This window comes from Pelophylax lessonae (assembly GCF_965119305.1).
Source record: "Pelophylax lessonae genome assembly, chromosome: 2".
NCBI lineage: Eukaryota > Metazoa > Chordata > Amphibia > Anura > Ranidae > Pelophylax > Pelophylax lessonae.
The window spans coordinates 564,026,697-564,048,790 of NC_138769.1; the positions used below are offsets into that span (position 1 = coordinate 564,026,697).

Sequence of the window (22,094 nt, forward strand, 5' to 3'; positions counted from 1 at the left end):
TATACGTGGATAGTGTCGTGTATACCCATCATTAAATTCAGTGGGTGGTTGTTTGGGCGGTTAATGATGAGTAATACTACGCATTATTCCTGTGCTGATTTCTGATAGGTTCTCTTTTTTTCCGTTCAGCCCACAGGCTGCATGAAAAAAAAAAAAAACTACACTATATACCAAACAAGGACCAGCAATGTACTGGTACGTTGCTGGACTTTGAGTGGTTATACCAGGATGATGCCTGCAGATTTAGGCATCATCTTGGTATTGTTTTTTACAGTCAGCGGTCAGCTTACATGTAAAAGCAATCCTAGCGGATAATTGGCCGCTAGACTGCTTTTACATGCAGTGGGAGGGGACCCCCCTCCTGCTGCCTTCCGCCGCCTTCCACGGTTTTTCTCGGGCTCTCCTGTCCCACCGGTTAACCCGAGAGTGCAGCTGGTGGTTTATCTAACCATAGAGCTGATTGGAGATGAGAATGGCTCCAATCATCTCTATGGCCTAAAATATCGGAAACTACGAGCAATTCATGACTTCTGTTTCGCCAGAAATAAACAGCGCCATTGGGAAAGTATTTTATCACACCGATTTTGGTGTGGTCAGATGCGCTGAGGAAAGATCTAGAGTCTAAAAGACCCCAATTCTTTTTAAAGAGTACCTGTCACTACAGATTGCTATCATAGGGGAAATTTTAATTCACCATGATAACAATAAAAATGATAAAAAAAGAAAAAAAAATGAAAGAAAAGGTGTCAAAATAACACAGAAAAGCAAAAAAAAAAAATCAAGCCCCCCTGTGCTTGTGCGCAAATGCGCGCGCGCACAAGCGTTGGTCTAGTGTCATATGTAAACTGCACCATGCATGTGAGGTATCGCCGCAAACGCCAGGTCGAGGGCCGTAATTCTTGCAGTAGACCTCCTCTGTAAAGGCCCATACACACGTACCGATCTGCCGATTGTAGGCTTGTTAGTATGATGCCTCCGACAGCGCACATTCGGCCGAAAAGAATCTGTCATGCAAGCATTAAAATTTTTGTATGCCGACACCAGAGCGGCCGATTGTTCGCCAGTCAGTACAGAATTCGGCCGACAGACCGCAGATCTGCAAGACTGGGCATGCTCAGAAAAGAAAAACACAGGGGAAGTTAACCATTACATGACATCACTTCTGCAGTCTGCTGTAGTCGGCAGACAAAATTCTTGTGCAGTCTTTTGCACTTTTCAACAGACACCGACAGCCCTGGACAAAAGACGGCCGATCTGTTGGCCGACGATCGGTACGTGTGTACGGGGCTTGAGTCCAAACTGGTAACCTGTAAAGACTTAAAGGCTTTTAAAACCGTACGTAGTTTGTTGCCGCGGCACGGGCGTGCGCAATTTTTAAAGCATGTCATGTTGGGTGTCTGTGTACTCGGCATAAGATCATCTTTTAAATTTTACCAAACAATTTGGAATTATATAGTGTATTTCTGCATTAAATATAAAAAAGTGTTTTTTTTACGTAAAAATTGCGTTTGGAAAATGTGTGCGCAAATACCGTGTGACAAAAAAAATTGCAACATCCACCATTTTGTTCTGTAGGGCCTCTGCTTTATATATTTTTTTTAATGTTTGGGTGTTCAAAGTAATTTTCTTGTTTTTTAAAAAAAAAAAAAAATTTCATGCAAACAAAGTCACAGAAAAGGCTTGGTTTTCAAGTGGTTAGAAGAGTGGGTGATGTGTTGCTAAAATTGAGCATAAAATGCCAGGACTGTTCAAACACCCCCCAAATGACCCCTTTTTGGAAAGTAGACACCCAAAGCTATTTGCTGAGAGGCATATTGAGTCCATGGAGTATTTTACATTTTGCCCCAAGTTTCAGGAAAATGACAATTTTTTTTTTTTTTTTGTTTTTTACACAAAGTTGTCACTAAATATATTGCTCATGCATGCCATGGGTATATGTGAAATTACACCCCAAAATACATTCTGCTGCTTCTCCTGAGTACAGGGATACCCCATGTGTGAGTTTTGCCACAAGTTTCGGGAAAATTATTATTTTTTTATTTATTTTTTTTACACAAAGTTGTCAGTAAATGATATAATGCTCACGCATGCCATGGGTATATGTGAAATGGCACCCCAAAATACACTCTGCTGCTTCTCCTGAGTACAGGGATACCCCATGTGTGAGACTTTTTGGCAGTCTAGCCGCGTACAGGACCCGGAAAACCAATCCGCACCTTCTGGCTTTCTAAGGGCGTAAATTGTTGATCTCACTCCTTACTACCTATCACACTTTTGAAGGCCATGAAATGCCAAGATGGCACAAACCCCCCCCCCCCCCCCAAATTACCCCATTTTGCAAAGTAGACACTCCACTCTATTTGCTGTGAGGAAAATGTTTTTGGAAAATGAAGAAAAAAACAGGAAAATGCGTTTTTTTTTTCCCTTTTTTTTTTTTCAATTTCCAAAACTTTGTGACAAAAAGGGAGATCTGCAAAACACCCAACATGCCTCTCTGCAAATAGCTTAGGGTGTCTACTTTCCGAAAAGGAGTAATTTGGAGGGGGGGGGGGTTGTGCTGTCTTGGCATTTCATGGCCTCCGAAACTGTGATAGGTAGTCAGGAGTGAAATAAACAATTTACGCCCTTGGAAAGCCTGAAAGTGGTGATTGATTTTCGGGGGCCTGTACTCGGCTAGACTGCAAAAAAGTCTCACACATGGGGTATCCCTGTACTCATGAGAAGCAGCAGAATGTATTTTGGGGTGTCATTTCACATATACCCATGGCATGTGTGAGAAATGTATCATTTAGTGACAACTTTGTGTTTAAAAAAAAAAATTGTAAATTTTCCAAAACTTGTGGCAAAATATAAAATATTCCATGGACTCACCATGCCTCTCAGCAAATAGCTTGGGGTGTCTACTTTCCAAAATGGGGTCATTTGGGGGGGTTTGTGGTATCTGACATTTCAGGGCCTCCTAAACCGTTATAGGTAGTGAGAAAATGCAATGAAAAATGTACGCCCTTTGAAATTCTGATGGTGGGGATTGGTTTTCGAGGTCCCGTACACAGCTAGGCTCCCAAAAAGTCTCACATGTGGTATCCCTGTACTCAGGAGAAGCAGCAGAATATATTTTGGGGTGTAATTACACATATACCCATGGCATGTGTGAGCAATATATCATTTCAATGACAACTTTGTGTCAAACACCTGTGACAAAAAAAGAAATATTCAATGAGCTCAACATGCCTCTCAGAACATTCCTTAGGATGTCTACTTTCCAAAAAGTGGTAATTTGGGGGGGTCTTGTACTGCCCTGCCATTTTAGCACTTCATGAAATGAGCTAGGCAGTCAGAAATTAAAGCTGTGTAAATTTCAGTATTTACACCATAGTTTGTAGACGCTATAACTTTTGCGCAAACCAATAAAAATACGCTCATTGAATTATTTTTTTTTTTTTTTGTCAAAGACATGTAGCTAAATATATTTTGGCCAAAAAAATGACATAAATTGAGTATATTGGATATTTTTTAAAAGACAAAGTTGAAAATGTAATTTTTTTGCAAAATTTTCGCTCTTTTTTTATTAATATCGCAAAAAATAAAAAGCGCAGAGGTGATCAAATGCCACCAAAAGAAAGCTCTGTTTGTGGGAAAAGGACGTAAATTTCGTTTGGGTACCACATTGCATGACCGCACCATTGTCAGTTAAAGTTGCACAGTGCCGAAGCACAAAAAGTAGCCCAGACGTAAGATAGCAAAATGCTCTAGTGGTAAAGTGGTTAACTTGCAGTTTCCCTTAGAATTTGTAAGGTCCTGTGTTTTTTGGCATGTTTTCTGAAAGTGCAACAAAGATGCAGCTTGCAGGCTAGTGGGTCCACTTTCAGAAAACAGTATAGTCTATGAGAAACCATGGGTTAACCTGTACTGCAGGCCAAACCTTAGTGCAGCAGTGTGAAACTGGTCTAAAGTCATGTGTTTTTCCTCCTAGATGTCAAATTCAAACAGACCAAGGCAGCTGCTAAAAATCCCATAATCTTCATTCTTGTGGTTCTTTTTAAGAAAGGGGGGGAAAAAAAGGAGGGAAAAAAATAAAACCTTTTCCTCCAAAGTAATTTGTCTAAGGCTACAAGCATATTGACTAGATCATTATAGCTAGATGGGACTGTTATGTTAATACTGGCCCATATACTATGTAATACAGTGCAAAAAACAAATATACCATTAATGTACTTCTGCTAAATAAAAAAAAATATAGCTTTCTAAGCCCCCCCCCCCCTGAATACTACTGCCCGTATGGGAGTACAGACGTGGCTGGAGGGAGGGGTAGACAGCTAGTTATGACGGCCTCCCGTGATTGCGGGGTGCAGGCAGCGCACTCTGTGATCAGTGTCCAGAGGACACTGCTGATTACAGATTGAGGTAAAGGGTCAATCAGCGGCTCTTTAACACGTGATCAGCTGTGTCCAATCACAGCTGATCACGGATGTAAATAAAAGCCAGTTATCGGCACTCCTTTTCTCATGCTGACAGCATAAGGGGAGTAAGAGAGCCGATAACTGGCTTCTCTAAAAGGGACATCTACACTGATAATCAGTGCAGTCCCAACAGTGCCCACCAGTTAGGGTTGCCACCTCATCCCTTTAAACCAGGACACATATTAGTTTACATAGGTTCTGAGGCTAATATAATGCACATAAGGCACTAAGTGAGTTTAATTACCAGCCACAGAACCTGTGTAAATATTGTGTGTCCTGGTTTAAAGGGATGAGGTGGAGAAAAAAGGAGAAAAATTACCCGTTTGCAAAATTTTATAACAAAGGAATGTATGAGTACCCCCCCCCCCCCCAATTTAAAAATTTTGGTCTTTATTTGCTTATTTTGCAAAAAAATTAACCCAGTAGTGAATAAATACCACCAAAAAGCTCTTTGTGTGAAAAAAATTATATGGTTTGGGTACAGTGTTGCATGGCTGCGCAATTGTCATTCAAAGTGTGACAGCGCTGAGACATGAAAATTGGCCTGGTCAGGAAGGGGGGGTAAAAGTACCCAGTAGGTAAGTGGTTAATGGTCTATTAGTACCTAAGGGAGCTGCAATATAGGAAAAAAGGTGAACTTTAGCCTTTAAGGCACAGGAGTGCCTAGACACACTCCCATACTAGAAAGTAAACTACTTCCTAGTCTGTGAATGCCTTCTGAAAAATGGCAAACTGCTATTTTTCAGGAGACCTTTAGGACAAAGGCACATTTTTCCTGGGCGCAGCTTAGTCCCTAAATCTGAAATTTTATTTGCTTATATGTTGCCATCCCTTATCAGCATGCTAATGAATTCAAGTACCTTTTCTGGTAGAATTGCATACCTTATTTTAGAACTACTGAATTTTTCACTGGGATTTCTGCTTCTCCATGCAATGCAGGCAGATTGTCTGGTGTGAGGGGTCGGCAGGGTGCTGTACATAGCTTCTTGAAAACATCAGACATGGCACCCTCCTTCAGTATTCCTCCCGAGCCCTCCGCCTTGATGCAATCAGTAGTTTGGCTGGAGGAGGAGTGCAAATATCAAAATGCCTTTATTATTATTAAGTATTAGTCTGGAAGAGTGGGGGTGTTTCTAGGCAGGCTGCAATTGCATGCCCTGGGTAACATTTAGATGTGGGTGCTGAGCCTCCATAATTGCAAGAACATGAAAGCAGCAAGCTAGGGACAGGCAGACTGGGGAAGAAAGAGTTAGATGATGCTGGATAGCCTCCAGCAAAGAAAGGAGTTGGACTGTATCTGACTTGTTGCAACTTCTAATGCACACTTTGGTAAACTCATGCCTTTAATTTCAGTTATGCGTTTGTCAAAATCATTAAATGTAGTTTAACATAAGAGCCTTGGGAGTCCTCCGCATCCCTTAGTCACAATTATGCAGAGATGAGCGAATTAAGAAAAAGGGTTATATGTGTATGTAGAGAGTTGGTACTCTCCCTTCTAATCATGTTCTAGACACTGGGCCAGGAGTGCCTTAGTGAATAGTGCCTTCGCATTTGGTAACACGATGTAGAAGTTTTCAGAGCTTGCCAATGCTTTTACTTTTCAGAGAAGACTGAAACTGGATAGGTAAGCTCCTTTTTTGTTAGACTTTTTTTTTTTTTTTTCTTAAATATACATGCCAGAGTGTGTTGTGTGTCTTACAGCCAAATCAACCAGAGGATGACAAGGATGAAGCAACAAACGTATATGACCTTATGGCAACTGTTGTTCATATCTTGGATCCTCGTACAGGTGGCAGCTTGGTAGCCCATTTTAAAGTAGGAGAGACATACCATCAAAGAAAAGAGGTGAGTGTTCAGAGTTATCGCTCAATCAGGTATGCCATAGCTTTTGAAACCATTCCCCTGATATGAAAGCTATGTAATTTTTTAGTATTCAATAGTTTTTTTTATTGATTTTAAACAAAACAACAAAATAGTAGAACAGTAAAACATAGAAAAGGGGTAGCATACCGAAAAGTACCACGCACCACAACAGTGCTTGTCAGTACACGAATCATAACATTATTGGCAACAAAGTCAATAGTAAAAAGTTTGACATCAGGATACACCAAGCTCCAAAACTGAGGTTCTTCAAAAACGAGGTACAGCTAGAGTCCAAAGGACCCACCAAGCCGAATAACAGACTGGCAAGCAGAGGCCCCACTCCACCACAGACACCCCGAATGGGCACAAACTGTGTCCACGAAAGGGCGCAGCCTCCCCCAACCCCCCTCCCCCAGAAGAAGAAACCATTGGGCTCCCTCCAATGGCCAAAAATTTATCAACCCAGACCCATATTTGGGAACACAAACTAAAGCTCCGAATTTAGAGCAAACAGCGTCTCTCCTGCAGCCAGACCCCCAAGGGAGCAAACAAAGAGAAGACCAGAGAAAAGAAAAGGAGAATAGCCCACACCACTATGGGCAGAGAAAGAGAAGGAATAAGGAAATTAAAAGGGAGGAACAGAAGAAAAAGAAGAGTAACAAAAAGGAGGCCATGACAAAACCAATGTAAAGTAATCACATGTCCTCCCGTGCCGGACCCCAATCCATTCGGCCGCAACTACGGAGCCTGCAAATACTCTATCCAGGGGCTCCACACGCGGTCAAATCTATGCTGCCTATCCAAACGAATACTAGCCAACTTCTCATTAAGCATAGTCCACAACATTTTATGTTTCACCTGCAATATATTGAGTCCACGCGTTTTTTTTCAAGCATGCGCTATAGTAATTTTTGCAGCCAGGAGAATAAAAAATATAAGGGAACGGATATTTTTGGGAATCTCAACTGGCAAGTCTGAAAACAGCACCGTCTTGGGCTATGTAATTTTTTAGGGTGTGTTCAAAGGTAGTTTTAAAAGATTTTTTTTATCTCGAATATATTCTTTTAGAAAGACATACAAAGCTCTACCTCCCTAATATTTTACCCGGCATTGTTGCGATTTGATCTGATCACTGTATTGGTGTTATGGTTGATGCTAGATGGCATATTCATTTTAACCTCTTGATTGCCAGTAACACTCTCACACACACACACTCTATAAACCTCCATTACTAGTATAATGTCTGAATAGATCCAGATCTTTGATCAGAACTATACTAGCGTCACCTATTAAACGCAGCATTAGCAAGATCAGCCAGCACCTGCGTTTAGCCCCTTTGCCCCCCCCCCCCCCCCCCCAACAAGTGCAGTGTCAGATCACTGTTGCTTCTAATACACACAACCGCAGCGTTGGCAAGATGAGGCCTGATTTCTTCTAGCACCAGAAGGAGGTACATTTTTGTAGCGGTTCAAAAAGTCCTTGCCAGCCAGGTGCTTTTTGTCACACTTAAGTACCTATAATTTTAGTGGGCAAAATCTCCAGCAAGAGATCTACAGGATAATGAGCCTGACAGATGAGAGCGATTGGGAGTCCCCATTGTCCGAATCAGGCTCATTATATGAACAGGTAGAGAGCAGCATAACCCTGAAAGATAGGCTCAGATCATGGAGTAGTGATCACTGCTAAGGTCAGGCATGCCTGACCCGCATTGTGTAAAAATCAGGTGCGCTACCCAAATGTGTATATGGAAATACAACAATAGTGTAAAAAATATACTATTATGGAATAAATAAAGAAACAATACAAATCGTGCTAACAAAATAGTCTGAAATGTGACTGGTGAAACACCAATGTGCAATGACGCTGGCCCCACCTCCTATCTCAGTGGATGCCCAATCGGGAGAAACGTCGCCAGAGAGGAGGCACCGCGTCATCACAACTAGACCTAGGCAGTGGTCCGCACTGCAGGCGGACCCCGCCATACAGCTCCACCTTGAGGGAACTCGCTACAATTGTCTTTATAACTGTAAGTGCAATCACTTGTATTCAATAAAATCTTACAGTTGATAATGCACTATGATGGTCCCCTATGTTGTGTCCCCTATCATTGAGGTTAACCAGACACAGAAGTCACAGTAGCCTATCAGAGTCCAGGCACTTTTTGGCAGGATCGCTTACCATCAAGGTTTCTGTTTGGGTCGGTTCCTCTTGGACACAAGCAACTACAGCAACCATCCTAGAGCCCAGCAATTCCCGGCAGGATCACTCATCAATATTACTCCAAGCTTCTTGTCTGGCTTTTGTCCGGTAAGAGTCTAGGGAGCACGAGTGTGGTAGAGTGCCTTCTGAGTTTTTTTTTTTTTGGGAATCCCTCCACCTGGTTGCATGACCCCTGGAGCGGTCACATCCGTATATGCCCTTAAAATTCAACTTTTGGTAAGAGGCTAAGCTGGTGGTGGGACCTTGCACCTTCCAATCACAGTTCACATCATCCTGAGTTTGAAGTTTATGTCACCACATTTGCACCTTTATTTATGGACTTTTAATATGGACGTTCATTGCACATTGGTGTTTCACCAGTCACATTTCGGACTATTTTGTTAGCACGATTTGTATGGTTTCTTTATTTATTCCATAATAGTATATTTTTTACACTATTGTTGTATTTCCATATACACATTTGGGTAGCGCACCTGATTTTTTACACAATTCACATCATTCACTCTAAGGTAGCGGCACACCCCAATCCGAATCAGCGCACTTTCCTATCCAACACCATGCCTGACCCGCACCCAGGTTGCTGAGGTGCTACAATCCCATGATTCCCATATGCAGCAGAGTGCCAGCATTAATGCTTTTCTACCTTCTGGTGAACTGGCAAGCACCAGCGACCTAGTGCATCCTGATCTTGGAAACTCCAGCAACACTTGGTGAATGGCGAGTCCCATGAGTGCAGTTCAAGCTGGTGCTTGCACAAGTAGTGTCCCACTGCCACCAAGAATTCAAAAGCAGGCCCGTAGTGCCCAACTGACCCAACTCCTCATATGCCAATGTTCTCTGCTGCTATGGCCAGGCATAGATGACGAGAATATTATGCGATATATTTTTTTTTTTTTTTTCTTTTATGAACTTCAACACAACTCTGTCGTCCTCGGGGATCCTGAATTATTTTACCATAAATTTGCCGCCTTGTATACCCCCAAGTTTGTGTAGAGGAGTCCCTCATTCGTTTTTCTGGCCACCTATTTGCTTTCAAACTGTTTTTCTCCCCAGCAAGCCTGCCGCCAGATGTGGGGTCAAAATGTATCATCTCTGTAAAACGTATAATTCTACCCCCCCCCCCCCCCCATGCCCAACGTGCCACTTTTTAGACCCCCTTTTTTAAATTTGGAATTGGCACATGTGGCACTGTACGACCTAATCGACTGAGCTTCCCCCAAACGGCTTGTAAATACCTGCCTTATACAGGGGGAGAGCCTGCTTGAAGTAATGAATTACTTGCAGTGAAGTGGACGGACAAACAGGATGTTTTTCGTCTGGTCTAACATTCACGCAGATGCAACAGTCCAAATTGCAACAGCAACTGGTGTTGAGAAGCTCCTCTGTGTCCACTACTACATCCTTAACATGGGAGGGTTGGACTTCAATGACCAAATTATGGTGATGTACTTAATTTCCTAAAAAGCCAGACGCTGGTACAAGAAAGTGTCTGTATATTTATTCCAATTGCCCATGTTCAACGCTTTTGTACTATACAAAGCATCAGGAAGAAGTGTATCTTTCCTAAAATTTCAGGAGCAGATCATCACAGGGCCACAGTACCCTCTGGTCACAAAAAAAGGGCTGTTTCCCAATCCAGATGCTGTATGACAGGCAATTTCCTGGATGTCCTTCCTGGTACCCCTATCCAAAGAGCACCCCAAAAAAGATGTCTGTAGTAAACTGGGATATAGGCGTGACACCCGCTATTGTCTCTTCTGTCCTGGCCAACCTGATAACTGCATCGTCGGACCAATTCCGTTGCTACCACACACTAGTGGTGTATTAGTATAGGGTACAGTACAGTCTAGGGCACACATTTACAGTCTCAAAAGATGTTAGTCAGTCAGGAAACTGGCTGCCGCATTTTGAGACCCTATCCTGGAAAGCTTACAGTTACAGGAAAGTTACAAAAAGGTAACGTATTAAAGTAAAAAAAGTTGACGTATTTGAGTTAATGTTCTGTCACTGTGTTTTATTGACCATTATTTGCTTTGCAGGAACACCATTTAGCTGCAGCGTTGATCTGTTTGTTCTGACAGCAACAGGGTGTGCTTTCAGAATTTATGCGCAAGTGACTGCAGCGCTGTAGGAGATTTCTCCACCGCATGCAGTTTTATTTAAAAAAAACAAAAAACGCCTATATGGGAAGCATTGGGGGCTGGGGTGGTCAATGGGTGGATGGTCCCCATGCTTCGGTATATAGTTGTGTGTGTGTTTGTTTTTTTTCTTACGTCCTCTGACAGACGCAGCTCTGGAAGTTTCTTCACTAATGGGTTATGTGCGCCCTCTTCAGGAGTAGCTAGGCAGTGAAAGCTTTCACTAGGCACGCCTTTAGGGGCCGTCCGACCCACATGACCCCAGATACACCTGCTCATAGAATGTTTCTTGCTGCCTAGCTTAGGAGTAGGACCTAGGTTCCCTGCTGGGACTCTGGTCTCAGTTTTCTTTTCTTTTATTTTTCTTTACTCCCTATCGCTAGCTAGTGTCAAGGGGAGCCTCCTGGTGAACTACAAGCAACAGCCGGGCTGAGGTTTTGCACTGGATAATTTAGAGCCTTACGGTCTCCCAGCCTGCCCAATGAGCGTGAGCAGGTTGTGGTTCGCCCAGGCCTCGCCATGATGGCTTACATCGATCACCAAGGGGACACCAAGAGTGCCCGGGCGGCCAAGGAAGCGGTTGTGTTTTTTTGTCTTGGGCTGAGGCGACCTTTCCCGCTCTCTTCGCTGTTCACACTGTGTAGCAGTGGAGAAATGGCAAGCGGACTACCTGAGTCATCGATCCCTGGATCAGGGGGAATGGTCCCTGCATCCGGAGGTGTTTTGCCTCCTATGTGCCCGGTGGGCAATTTCCGGAGGTGGATCTGTTTGCGTCTTGTCTGAACGACAAGGTGGAGAGGTTTGTAGCCAGGGCTCGAGATCCCCTGGTGGGTGCCACAGACGCGTTGACGGAGCCCTGGAGCCAATATCTGCTGATTTTATTCCTTTCCTCCAATTCAACTGTTGTCTAGGTTCCTCCGCAGGTTGGCGGCGGAGAAGGTGCAGGTGATTCTGGTGGCCCCAGACTGGCCTCAACGATCTGGTACACGGACCTGGTAAAGGTGGTCGTCGAACCTCCCTGGTGGCTGCGTGAGAGAGGATCTGCTGTCTCAAGGGCCGATCTTCAAGTATGCTCTACGGTCACTGGCTTTAACGAGGTGGCTGTTGAAGGCCAGGTATTAAGGGACAGAGGTCTCTCTGCTTCTGCGATTCTTACCTTGTTGAGAGCTAGGAAGGCGACTTCCAAGTACGATGAGAAACATTCCGGAAGATGTCTATTGCCTGGTGTGAGTCGCTAGGGTTGCATCCTCGCCCCCTTTCAGTGGCGGGGGTCTTCGCTTTCCTGCAGAAAGGGGTGGATCATCGTTTTTGACAATGGGCAAGATGAAAGGTCAGATGTCGGCAATGGCCATTTACTTCCAGCGTCCCTTGGCGACTAGTTCCTTGATTCGCACCTTTATACAGGGGGGTGCATCATCTGACTACGCCGAGGAGATCCCCTTTACCTCCATGAGATCTGGATTTGGTTTTGTCTGTTCTACAACGACCTCCTTTTGAAACTATCAGAGCAATTTCTCTTCCCTTTATATCAGAAAGTTGCCTTTCTGGTGGCTGTCACCTCTGCCCACAGGGTGTCTGAATTGGCGGCTCTGTCCTACCATTCGCCTTATCTGGTCATTGTTCTGCGACCTAACCAATCTTTTCTACCTAAGTTGGTGTCCGCTTTCCACCCTTAATGAAGATATCGTGTTGCCTTCACTATGTGCAAAGCCCAAGCATCCCAAAGAAATTGCCTTGCATTCGCTGGATGTGGTTCGAGCGATCAGGGTTTACCTGTCGGCCACAGGATCCTTTCGGACAGCTGATTCCCGGTTTGTCCTTCCTGAGGGATCTCATAAGGGCTCGGCTGCGTCTGTCTGATCCATTTTGATATGGTTGCAGCAGACTATTCAGGCCTATTCATCGAAGGGTCAGGTTCCTCCTTTAAGTCGGACTCTGTGAATGCGGATGTACCCCGTAAGGGTCAGGCTGCGTCTGCGGCGACCATCTCTCGATGGATCAGACAGACGGTGGTGAAGGCGCATTCTCTTAAGGTTAAGGTTCCTCTCCCTGTCACGGCTCACTCTACACAGGTGTTGAGTGCCTCTTGAGCTTTCCACCATCAAGCACCAGTGATGCAGGTTTGCAAGGCGGCCACTCGGTCGTCTGTACATACGTTCACCAAGTTTTACAGAGTCGACGTGTTGGCATTCTCGGATGCTGCCTTTGGCCGCAAGCTTTTGCAGGCCGCCATTTAAGGAGCAGTCTACTTTTCCTTCTTATCGTTTTGCTACGATTGAGCCCCAGTTGTTGCTTGTTGGGCTCCATGTTTATATACTTGGCTATGTTAGCCGTGGGAATTGCATTGTTTAAGTTTGTCCTTTCCCCACCTCTCAGTGGTTATTGCTTTTGGACGTCCCATCCGTCTGATTTAAAGCAGCAGCTACGTCCGTAGGCGGACGAAAGAAAATGGGATTTTTTACTTACCGTAAAATCCATTTCTGAGTCAACCGACGGACGTAGCTCCCTCTTTTCTCTGAAGAGTTGGGTTTTGGTTATTATTCACTGCTTGCAACTAAACTAAAGACGGTGAGGCCAGAGGTAACAACCCAGGGACCCCGCCCCCCTGGGCGTGTCAAAGCCTTTGGCTCTACCTGGTCACTCCTAGTGTGAGGGGCTTATTACCCATCCGCCTACTATGATTTAAAGCAGCAGCTACGTCCAGACTCAGAGAAATGGATTTGACGGTAAGTAAAAAATACCCATTCTTTTCATTTCTCCAGAAACCTCCACTTGAGAATATTCGGGAGATTCCCTTGCCTGTGTTATCCCAGAAGGTGACAATCTTGGCGGCAATTACCTCGGCCCTCAGGGACTGAGACAGGATAATGCCACCAATTCTGATACCCTATTTAGTGGTTCATAGGGATAAAGGGATCTTCGTCCCTGTCCATCATTCCTGCCCAAAGTTGTCTCTGACTTCCATTTGAATGAGGACATTGTTTCCTTCCTTGTGTCCCAAGCCAGCTCATCCCAAGTAATTTGCTTTGCATAGCTTGGATGTGGTTTGTGCGATTCGGGTGTATTTGGCAGCTACTGAGCCGCCTTGGTGGTCAGACTCTAGTCTTTTTTGTGGTTAGACGGACCAAGAAAAGGGCTGGCCGCTTCTTCGGCTACCATCTCCAGATGAATCAGACAGACTCTGACTCAGGCCTATTCCATTAAAGGTCAAGTTCCACCTTTCCTTGTCCTGGTGCATTCTACTCGGGTGCTGAGTGCTTCTTGGGCCTTCCGTCATCAGGCTTCAATATTGCAAGTTTGCAAGGCGGCCACTTGGTCGTCCATGCATACCTTTACAAAATTCTATAAGGTAGACATGTTGGCCACGAAGTCTTGCAGGCTGTGGTTTTAGGAGGGGTTGTTCTGTGTGTGTGTGTGTGTGTTTTTTTTTTTTTTTTCTTTTCCAAACGGGGCTCCTGTGTCCTGGTTAAGGGCTCTTATGCTTATTCTTGGGTTATTTTCCCCACCCCTAATTTTCCTTTTGGACGTCCCAGTAGTTTGGATTTATGGAGCGCTCTGTCCGTCAAATGAAAGAAAATGGGATTTTTGTACTTTATTGACGTAAAATCTATTTTTGCCGTAAAATCCATTTCTCTGAGTTCGGACACAGCACCCACCCTCTCTATGGAGTTCTGATACTTTTAATACGGCTTGCTACTAAACTGATTACCTAGAGCAGAGAGGGGGGTTATATACCAGCTGAGGGTGGCCTATGGCGTAGCCAGGTGTTTTTTGTTCTGCCTAGTCCTACTCCTGGAGGAGGCAATATAACCCAGTAGTTATGATTTATGGAGCGCTGTGTCCGTCAAACTCTGAGAAATGGTTTGTACGGTGTGTACAAAAATCCCATTTTTCATGGCCTCCAAGTTTAAGGATTAACATTTGATTTGAATCCTAACATGGTAATGGCTTGGTCAGCATTTATTACTTATAAATAAAACCACAAGGTAACTTAAGATCCTTCCAATTAAATTTAAGATTGTAAGCTCTCGTTTGGCAGTCCTTTCAAAATGTTTCTTTTCAGAATAGTTTTTGTAATATTTTGCTTTACCTGTCTTTATTTTCTTTTTTTAGGGTGTGACACATCAGCAGTGGTATTTGTTAAATGATTTCCTTATTGAACCTATTGATAAGGTAAGATAGTATACATACTTTATTTATTTATTTTATTAATCGCATGATTTGAATCTGACTAACTGCTATCTCTATCGAGTGAGATCTCTCTCTATATATTTTTTTTTTTTTTTTTTTTTTTTTTTTTTTTCAGTGTGAGGCTGTCCAGTTTGATATGAATTGGAAAGTTCCTGCTATTTTATTTTATACCAAGAGGAGCCTAAATTCCAAATACAACTTGACAAGTAAGAGGAGGCTATTTTATGTTCGGTCCGGTTTTATTGTTATTTGAAATTCTTTTAACGATTCAGAAGTAGAAGACCATAAACACAATTATCTGGAGTCACGTTTGCAGCACAGGATGATCCAATACAGTTTATAAAATTTGTAAATATTTAAATGTCTTGAAACTGTTCCATATTGAACAGTATATTTGTAACCAGTCTTTGCTCAATAAAAACAATGAGCTTGCTCAGTTAATAATGCCCTTTTGAGAAAGGATTTTGAAATATCCTAGATCTGCCACTGTGAAATTGGTAAGGAATTAATCAGCCATTTATCATAAACTTTGACCTGGGCTATTATGCTTATTTGCAGTTAAGAACCCAATTGAAGCCAGTGTGTTACTAGCAGAAGCTTCTCTTGCCCGGAAACAACGAAAGTGCCATGCCACCTTCATTCCATTGCTGCTGAATGAGATGCCACAGGCAGGAGAGCTAGTGGGGCTGGATGCGGAGTTTGTTACACTCAATCAGGTAACTTGATGTAACTTGCTGCATTTAACAAATAAAAGTGCACTCCTGGCAATTTATCTAATCTTTGAAATGCATGCAGGGATCGCAGCCATCCTAATCAGTACTTTTAATAATCCAGGCAGTGCTGCGCTCTGCCAGTCTTGGTCCTTTTTCGTAGCTAATCTGCTGATCTGAAAACCCCTGCTTGTGATGTAGTAAATCTACTTCCAAACACAAACTTTGTTGCCAGCAGCGAGAATCAAAGCTGGTTTGAAAGCCTAGCGAGAAAGTGATGCAGCACAAGCTTCAGAAAGTACGCCTCTGGGAACCCTGTGAGGAGTCTCATTAAGGCGGTTTCTAGGACAGTAAAGAGAACTTAATTTAAACCATACCAAAAAAATATATTGAAGCTTACCAGTCCTAAGATGTAGTGGCTGTATTGTTTTCACTTTTTATTTAGAGTATAGCATCAAGTCAATTTTAAACTCCTGGGATATTGATCTGGTCAAGTAGCAGAGGGGGTTGTTCAGTTTCAGCTGCTTTGGTGTTGAATTTAACAGGTACACTAGATGGGCAACAATGAGATGACCTCCAAAACAGGAATGGTTTTACCGGTTGAAGCCACTGACCTTTTTTGTTTTTCCCTACTCCTCTTTTCTGACTATTTTTTTCTATTTTTCATTTGTTTTGCATTTGGTTAGGGTCAGTGTCACTACTGGTAGTACCTTGACCCTGTAGAGGTTGTACAGGCAGTCCAACTGCTCCAGGATGGCACATTACATGCCATTGCCAGGATTGCTGTGTCTCCCAGCACAAAACCAAAATGAAACAAATCACCGCTCTGAAAACAATCAGCTGAGCCAGATGGATCCCGAGCAGCTGTGGCAGTCCTGTAGGAATGGGTGCTCACCAAGGTCCATGACCTGAGGAATCTATGTAAATGAAGTGGCACTTCCAGACCCAGGAACTTGGAAACTTGAGTTTATTTCTTCAAATCATAGGTACAACATCAGACAAGACCACAAGACAGACTGGACAGCAGACACGTTTCACACCTTGTGCTTTTTCATTTGTTTTGCATTTGGTTAGGGTCAGTGTCACTACTGGTAGTACCTTGACCCTGTAGAGGTTCTACAGGCAGTCCAACTGCTCCAGGATGGCACATTACATGCCATTGCCAGAAGGATTGCTGTGTCTCCCAGCACAGCCTCAAGAGCATGGAGATTTCCAGAAGACAGGCAGTTACTCTAGGAGAGCTGGATAGGGCCGTAGAAAGTCCTTAACCCATCAGCAGGACTGGTATCTACTCCTTTGTTCAAGGAAGAACAGGATGAGCACTGCCAGATCCCTACAAAATGAGCTACAGTAGGCCACTGGTGGGAATGTTTCTGCCCAAACCATCAGAAACAGACTGAGGGTGGCCTGAGGACCCGACCTCCTCTAGTGGGCCCTGTGCTCACTATCCGGCACTGTGGAGCTAGTTCGGCATTTGGCAGGTCCACCACTGGCGCCCTGTGCTTTTCAGATAAGAGCAGCTTCACCCTGAGCACACGTGACAGACGTGAAAAGGTCTGGAGAAGCCGTAGAGAACATTGTGCTGCCTGCAAGATCACTCAGCATGACCTGTTTGGTGGTCTGGGGAGGCATATCCATGGAGGGACGCACAGACCTCTACAGGCTAGACAATGGTACCCTGACTGCAATAGGTATCAGGATGAAATCCTGGGACCCATTGTCAGACCCTAAGCTGGTGCAGTGGGTTCTAGGTTCCTCCTGATAAACAACAATGCCCGGCCTTAAGTTGCGAGAGTATGTAGCCAGTTCCCAGAGAATGAAGGCATTGATACTATTGAATGGCCCTGCGCGCTCACCTTACCTAAATCCAAAGAACACCTCTGGGACATGACAACAGGCATGCATACAAGCACGTGGGGGTCATACAAACTGAGTACCGTTTTTTAGTTGCTGCAATGAAATTTCAGCAAAATAGACTAACCCGCTTTCATTTTTGGGGTGTCTTGAATTCAACCCTATGTAGGGTGATTTTCATTTCCATCAAACTATGTGGCATCCTTTCGTTCCTAACACATTACCCAGTCCATATCAGTATGGATATCCAGCATGATATTTTTTCCCTGTTGAGATCTGATCTGATGTGTTTTCAAAGTGTTCCTTTAATTTTTTTTTTTTTTTTTTAGCACTGTGTATTTTGGATAGCCTTTATTAGCTCACTGACTGCTTTTCCTTTTTTAATAGAAAAGCTATGCTGGTGCCTCATCGAATCCTCAAAATAATCCTCATCACTGAGTATTCACCTTCCAAGCCCTGCGAGTGCGGCCTTACCTGGAAAATAGATTTCTCTCCTCGCCTTCCAGGACGGCCCAACAGTGAGAGATGATAGGCTCCTCCCTACCGGAAACACAATCCATTACAATTTGTTAAAAGGCCCCACCCTTCCCTCTGCCCCTCAGTTTAGATTGTGTTTCTTCCTACAATGAAACGTTTGTTTATGTTCACTTACCTGCAGACTCGGAGTCGAACGGTACCCCTGTGAGCCAGGTTCAGCAAAGGGCTTTTAAAAGCTGAGCTCTACCTGCCGCCTCTGTAGGCTTCTCACAGGTCGCCCCCAGGTACTCAGGCCATCGGTCACCTGAGGTGTCCTAGGTCCTGTTTTCCGGCACCAGCAGCTCTCCTCCACTGAAGTATTTAGAATTTCCCCGCCGGATGGGCGTTTCAAGCCTCGGCTTCAAACCGGAACTTCAGGCGCAACGTCAGGACGCGCGCGCGCGCAACATGCGGAAGAAGAATGTGGAGGAGACGCCGGAACCGCTTCTTAGCGGTAGAGCAGACTCCCAGGCTATCGAAACTCGGACAGCTGCTGGGGAAATGAAGCCCTCCACGTCTCACCCTCCGGGTAAGGAGGAGGCGAGGCCAGTCCAGGTGTCAGTGGCGAAACCCAGGTCGGAACCGGGTAAGTGCTGACAATGTATCCTCCAGAGAAGGCAGGAGCATCATGGGAACAGATCCGCTGTGCAGCCACCTGGTCCAGTCATGACACCTTCCTGAAGCATTACTGTGTTGAAATACTGTTCCCAACAAGACCTAGCATTTGGCCGAAAGGTCTTACAGGCAGTGGTCCCACCCTAAGGTAGGCCTAAAGGGATCTCTATTTTCCTCTCACTGTTGGGCCGTCCTGGAAGGCGAGGAGAGAAAACCTACCGTTAGTTTACCGGTAACGGTCTTTCTTACGAGCCTTCCAGGACGGCCGGCCTACCCGCCCTGTTAAAAGGGTGTATGGTAATATGAATAAACTTAGGTGGTAAGTACCTATAGAATTATGAAGAACACTTCCCTCGGAAATGGTTGTGGAAGATACTTTTTTACAACTGAGGGGCAGAGGGAAGGGTGGGGCCGTTTAACAAATTGTAATTGATTGTGTTTCCGGTAGGGAGGTCCTGTCATCTCTCACTGTTGGGCCGTCCTGGAAGGCTCGTAAGACTGTAACCGGTAAACTAACGGTAGTTTTTTTCACACCTACAAACCTATAATTCTACTTGTTTTTATTTTATTTAAAAAGGAAGAGGCTGAGCTTCGAAGTGATGGGACAAAGTCTACTATAAAACCCAGTCAGATGTCAGTGGCTCGAATTACGTGTGTAAGGGGACAGGGACCTAATGAGGGTATTCCGTTCATAGATGACTACATCTCCACTCAGGAACAGGTCAGTGTATTATCTGCTCTTTCTAGGAGCATGAAAGGCTTGTGTTATCTCTGTGCACTAAATGAGTCCATGTTCTTGCAGGTGGTCGACTATCTGACGCAATACTCTGGAATAAAGCCTGGTGACTTGGATGCCAAGATCTCATCCAAACATCTAACAACACTTAAATCAACATATCTTAAATTAAGGTTCCTCATCGATGTAGGCGTCAAGTTTGTGGGCCATGGTCTTCAGAAAGATTTTCGAGTGATAAATCTGATGGTATCATTTTTGTATACTCTATTGGTAGGGCGGTTGGGCCAAAACTTTGGGCTGCTGAGCTTTGTATACCTATTCAAGCATGGATAATACTAACCAAGCATAAGATGTCAGGGGGGGTAGCATGGTTGGATTATGCGATATAAACCTAAAATGGCGTCAATTTTGAAACGAGCAGTATTTTTCACTTTCTGCTATATAACATTCCCAATAAAAAATGTTTTCATCATTTTTGGCCAATTATGTATTTTGCCACATTTTTTGGTAAAAAAAAACCAGTGACATTACTACAGTAATCATTGCTAAAAATATGCACGGTTACTGTAATAATGACACTGGCAAGGAAGGGGTGGGGGCCAGACCTGGTGGATGGAAACGGGGCTTTTGTGTTCCGAAATAACAGGAACACAGGAGCCCTGTTTCAATCAGTGACCGATGAGCGGTATGCCATGTTTACAACAGCACACCGCCTTCTGTCAGTCCCTGCAGCGAGCGGCGGTACCCATTGCTTAGATGCAGGGCTAGAGAGCGGGGACGCGATCACGTCGGCGGCAGCATGCGTGCCTGAGACTCTGTACGGCGATTTTTACAGGAGAGCCAGCCTGCCACACTTATCTGTGGCGGCTGGTCTTTAGGTTTTTAAGGTTGTATTGGAGCCTATATGCTTGGCATATCCTGAAAAATCAGTTGGGGCCAAGTGCAGTTGAGCTGGTGCAGCATAGTAAACGTACATACATCCAGAAATTTTTTAGGTGGAAAGCGCATTTTTGCCAGTAAAAGGGATTAAACCTCCATCTTTTAAAGCTCCAAGTGTTACAGTACCTCCTAACATGTCAGCTTCTAGGCAGTTCTGACGGCCTCAGTCGTCAGGGGTTAGACCTCAAAATCAAGGTCCGAAAAAACCCTGGGTCCAAAGGCCCGTTAAATCAGGTTCCAAATCTGCCTTATGAGGGGGCGCCCCCACTTGTTTGGGTGGGTGGAAGGCTCCTACAATTCTCAGAAACTTGGGGAGGAGTGGTGCAGGACAGGTGGGTCTTGTCCACAATGGCGCGGGGCTACATGATGGGGTTCCAAGAGTTTCCTCCTTCTCGGTTTCTGGGTTCAAATGTCCCGGTTTGCCCATTAAAAAGGAAGTCCTTGTTCCAGACCCTGGGACATTTGTGGGTACAGGGCGTGATTGTGGAGGTTGCAACTAGCGAAAGGTTCACAGGTTTTTATTCATATCTCTTTACAGTGCCAAAACCAAATGGCGAGGGGAGACCCATTCTAGATCTCAAAGCTCTGGACCAGTATCTTACCGTTCAGTCTTTTCGCATGGAATCAATCTGCTCGGTGGTAGCCTCTCTAGGAAGAGGATATTTTCTGGCTTTTATAGGTATCAAGGATGCATACCTCCCATGTACTCATTTTTTTTTTTCAGGCTCCCTCAGAGGTTCTGCAGTTTGCAGTAGGACAGTGCCATTTCCAGTTTGTAGCTCTACCGTTCAGTCTGGCTAAAGCTCCCAGGGTGTTTACAAAATTCTTGGCCCCGGTGTTAGCTTTTCTAAGGCCCCAAGGCGTCTGTCATGGATTACCTGGACGACCTACTTTTAAAGAATCGCTCAAGCTTAAGGCTAACGCAAGACTTGTCCTAACAATCCAGTGCCTAGAGGATTTTGGTTGGATTATCAATCTGGAGAAATTGACCTTAAAGCCTGTTCCAGTCTTGGAATATCTGGGTCTGGTTCTCGACCCAGTTCAGGCAAAAGTTTTTTTGCAGTTTAAAAAAAAAAAAGTTGTAGCCCTAGTCTGGTTCGGTTCATAGGGAGGAAAAAGTTTCCCTCCATATGACTATGCATGATACTATTGGGCAAATTGGTGGCCTCTTTCGAGACAGTCCCTTATGCTCAATTCCACTCCACACTGTTTCAGAACAGTATTCCCTCTGCTTGGAACAAGAAGGTCCAAGCGTTGGATTCCCCGATGTCTCTTGCTCCAGGGGTCAGGCAGGCCCTGTCTTTGTGGATGGTTCTCATCAACCTAAGCAAAGAAAAATCTTTTTTGCCAGTAACCTGGAAGGTTGTAACCAGACGCCAGCCTGATCGGCTGGGGGGGGGGCTGTCTTGGAGGGTCGTTCTGTCCAGGGGACTTGTTGATGGGCAAGAGTCTCTCTACCCGAGAACATCTTGTAAACCAGGGCAGCCCATTTGGTGCTGTCATTGGACAACCAGGTTGCGGGGGGTGTCCTGTCAGGATTAAGTCTGACAATGCGACCTTGGTGACTTATATCAACCACCAGGAGCCAATTGGTTCAGAAAGAGGTGAACCACATACTGACATGGGCAGAGAGGTATGTTCCATGTTTGTCAGCAGGATTCATCCCGGGTGTGGACAATTGGTAGGCAGACTTTCCAAGTCACCAGCATTTGTGTACATTGGGGTACCCCCAACGTAGATCTATTGGCATCCAGATTCAACAACAACAAGCTGGATAATTGTGTCCAGAACCATGTATCCGATCGCTATCGTAACCGATGCCTTAGTGACCCCTTGGTCACAATTCAGCCTG

At 44.5% G+C, this 22,094-nt stretch overlaps 1 protein-coding gene across 1 annotated transcript in view; it reads left to right on the forward strand.

Moving 5' to 3' along the window:
- Window positions 1-22,094, forward strand: part of PAN2 (poly(A) specific ribonuclease subunit PAN2) — a 94,057-nt gene that overhangs the window by 59,309 nt on the left and 12,654 nt on the right. The window contains exons 17-22 of the mRNA XM_082246254.1: window positions 6,162-6,305; window positions 14,795-14,854; window positions 14,988-15,078; window positions 15,431-15,588; window positions 19,145-19,288; window positions 19,370-19,549. Coding sequence (XP_082102380.1) covers window positions 6,162-6,305; window positions 14,795-14,854; window positions 14,988-15,078; window positions 15,431-15,588; window positions 19,145-19,288; window positions 19,370-19,549 — 777 coding nt within the window. The remainder of the gene's footprint in view (window positions 1-6,161; window positions 6,306-14,794; window positions 14,855-14,987; window positions 15,079-15,430; window positions 15,589-19,144; window positions 19,289-19,369; window positions 19,550-22,094) is intronic.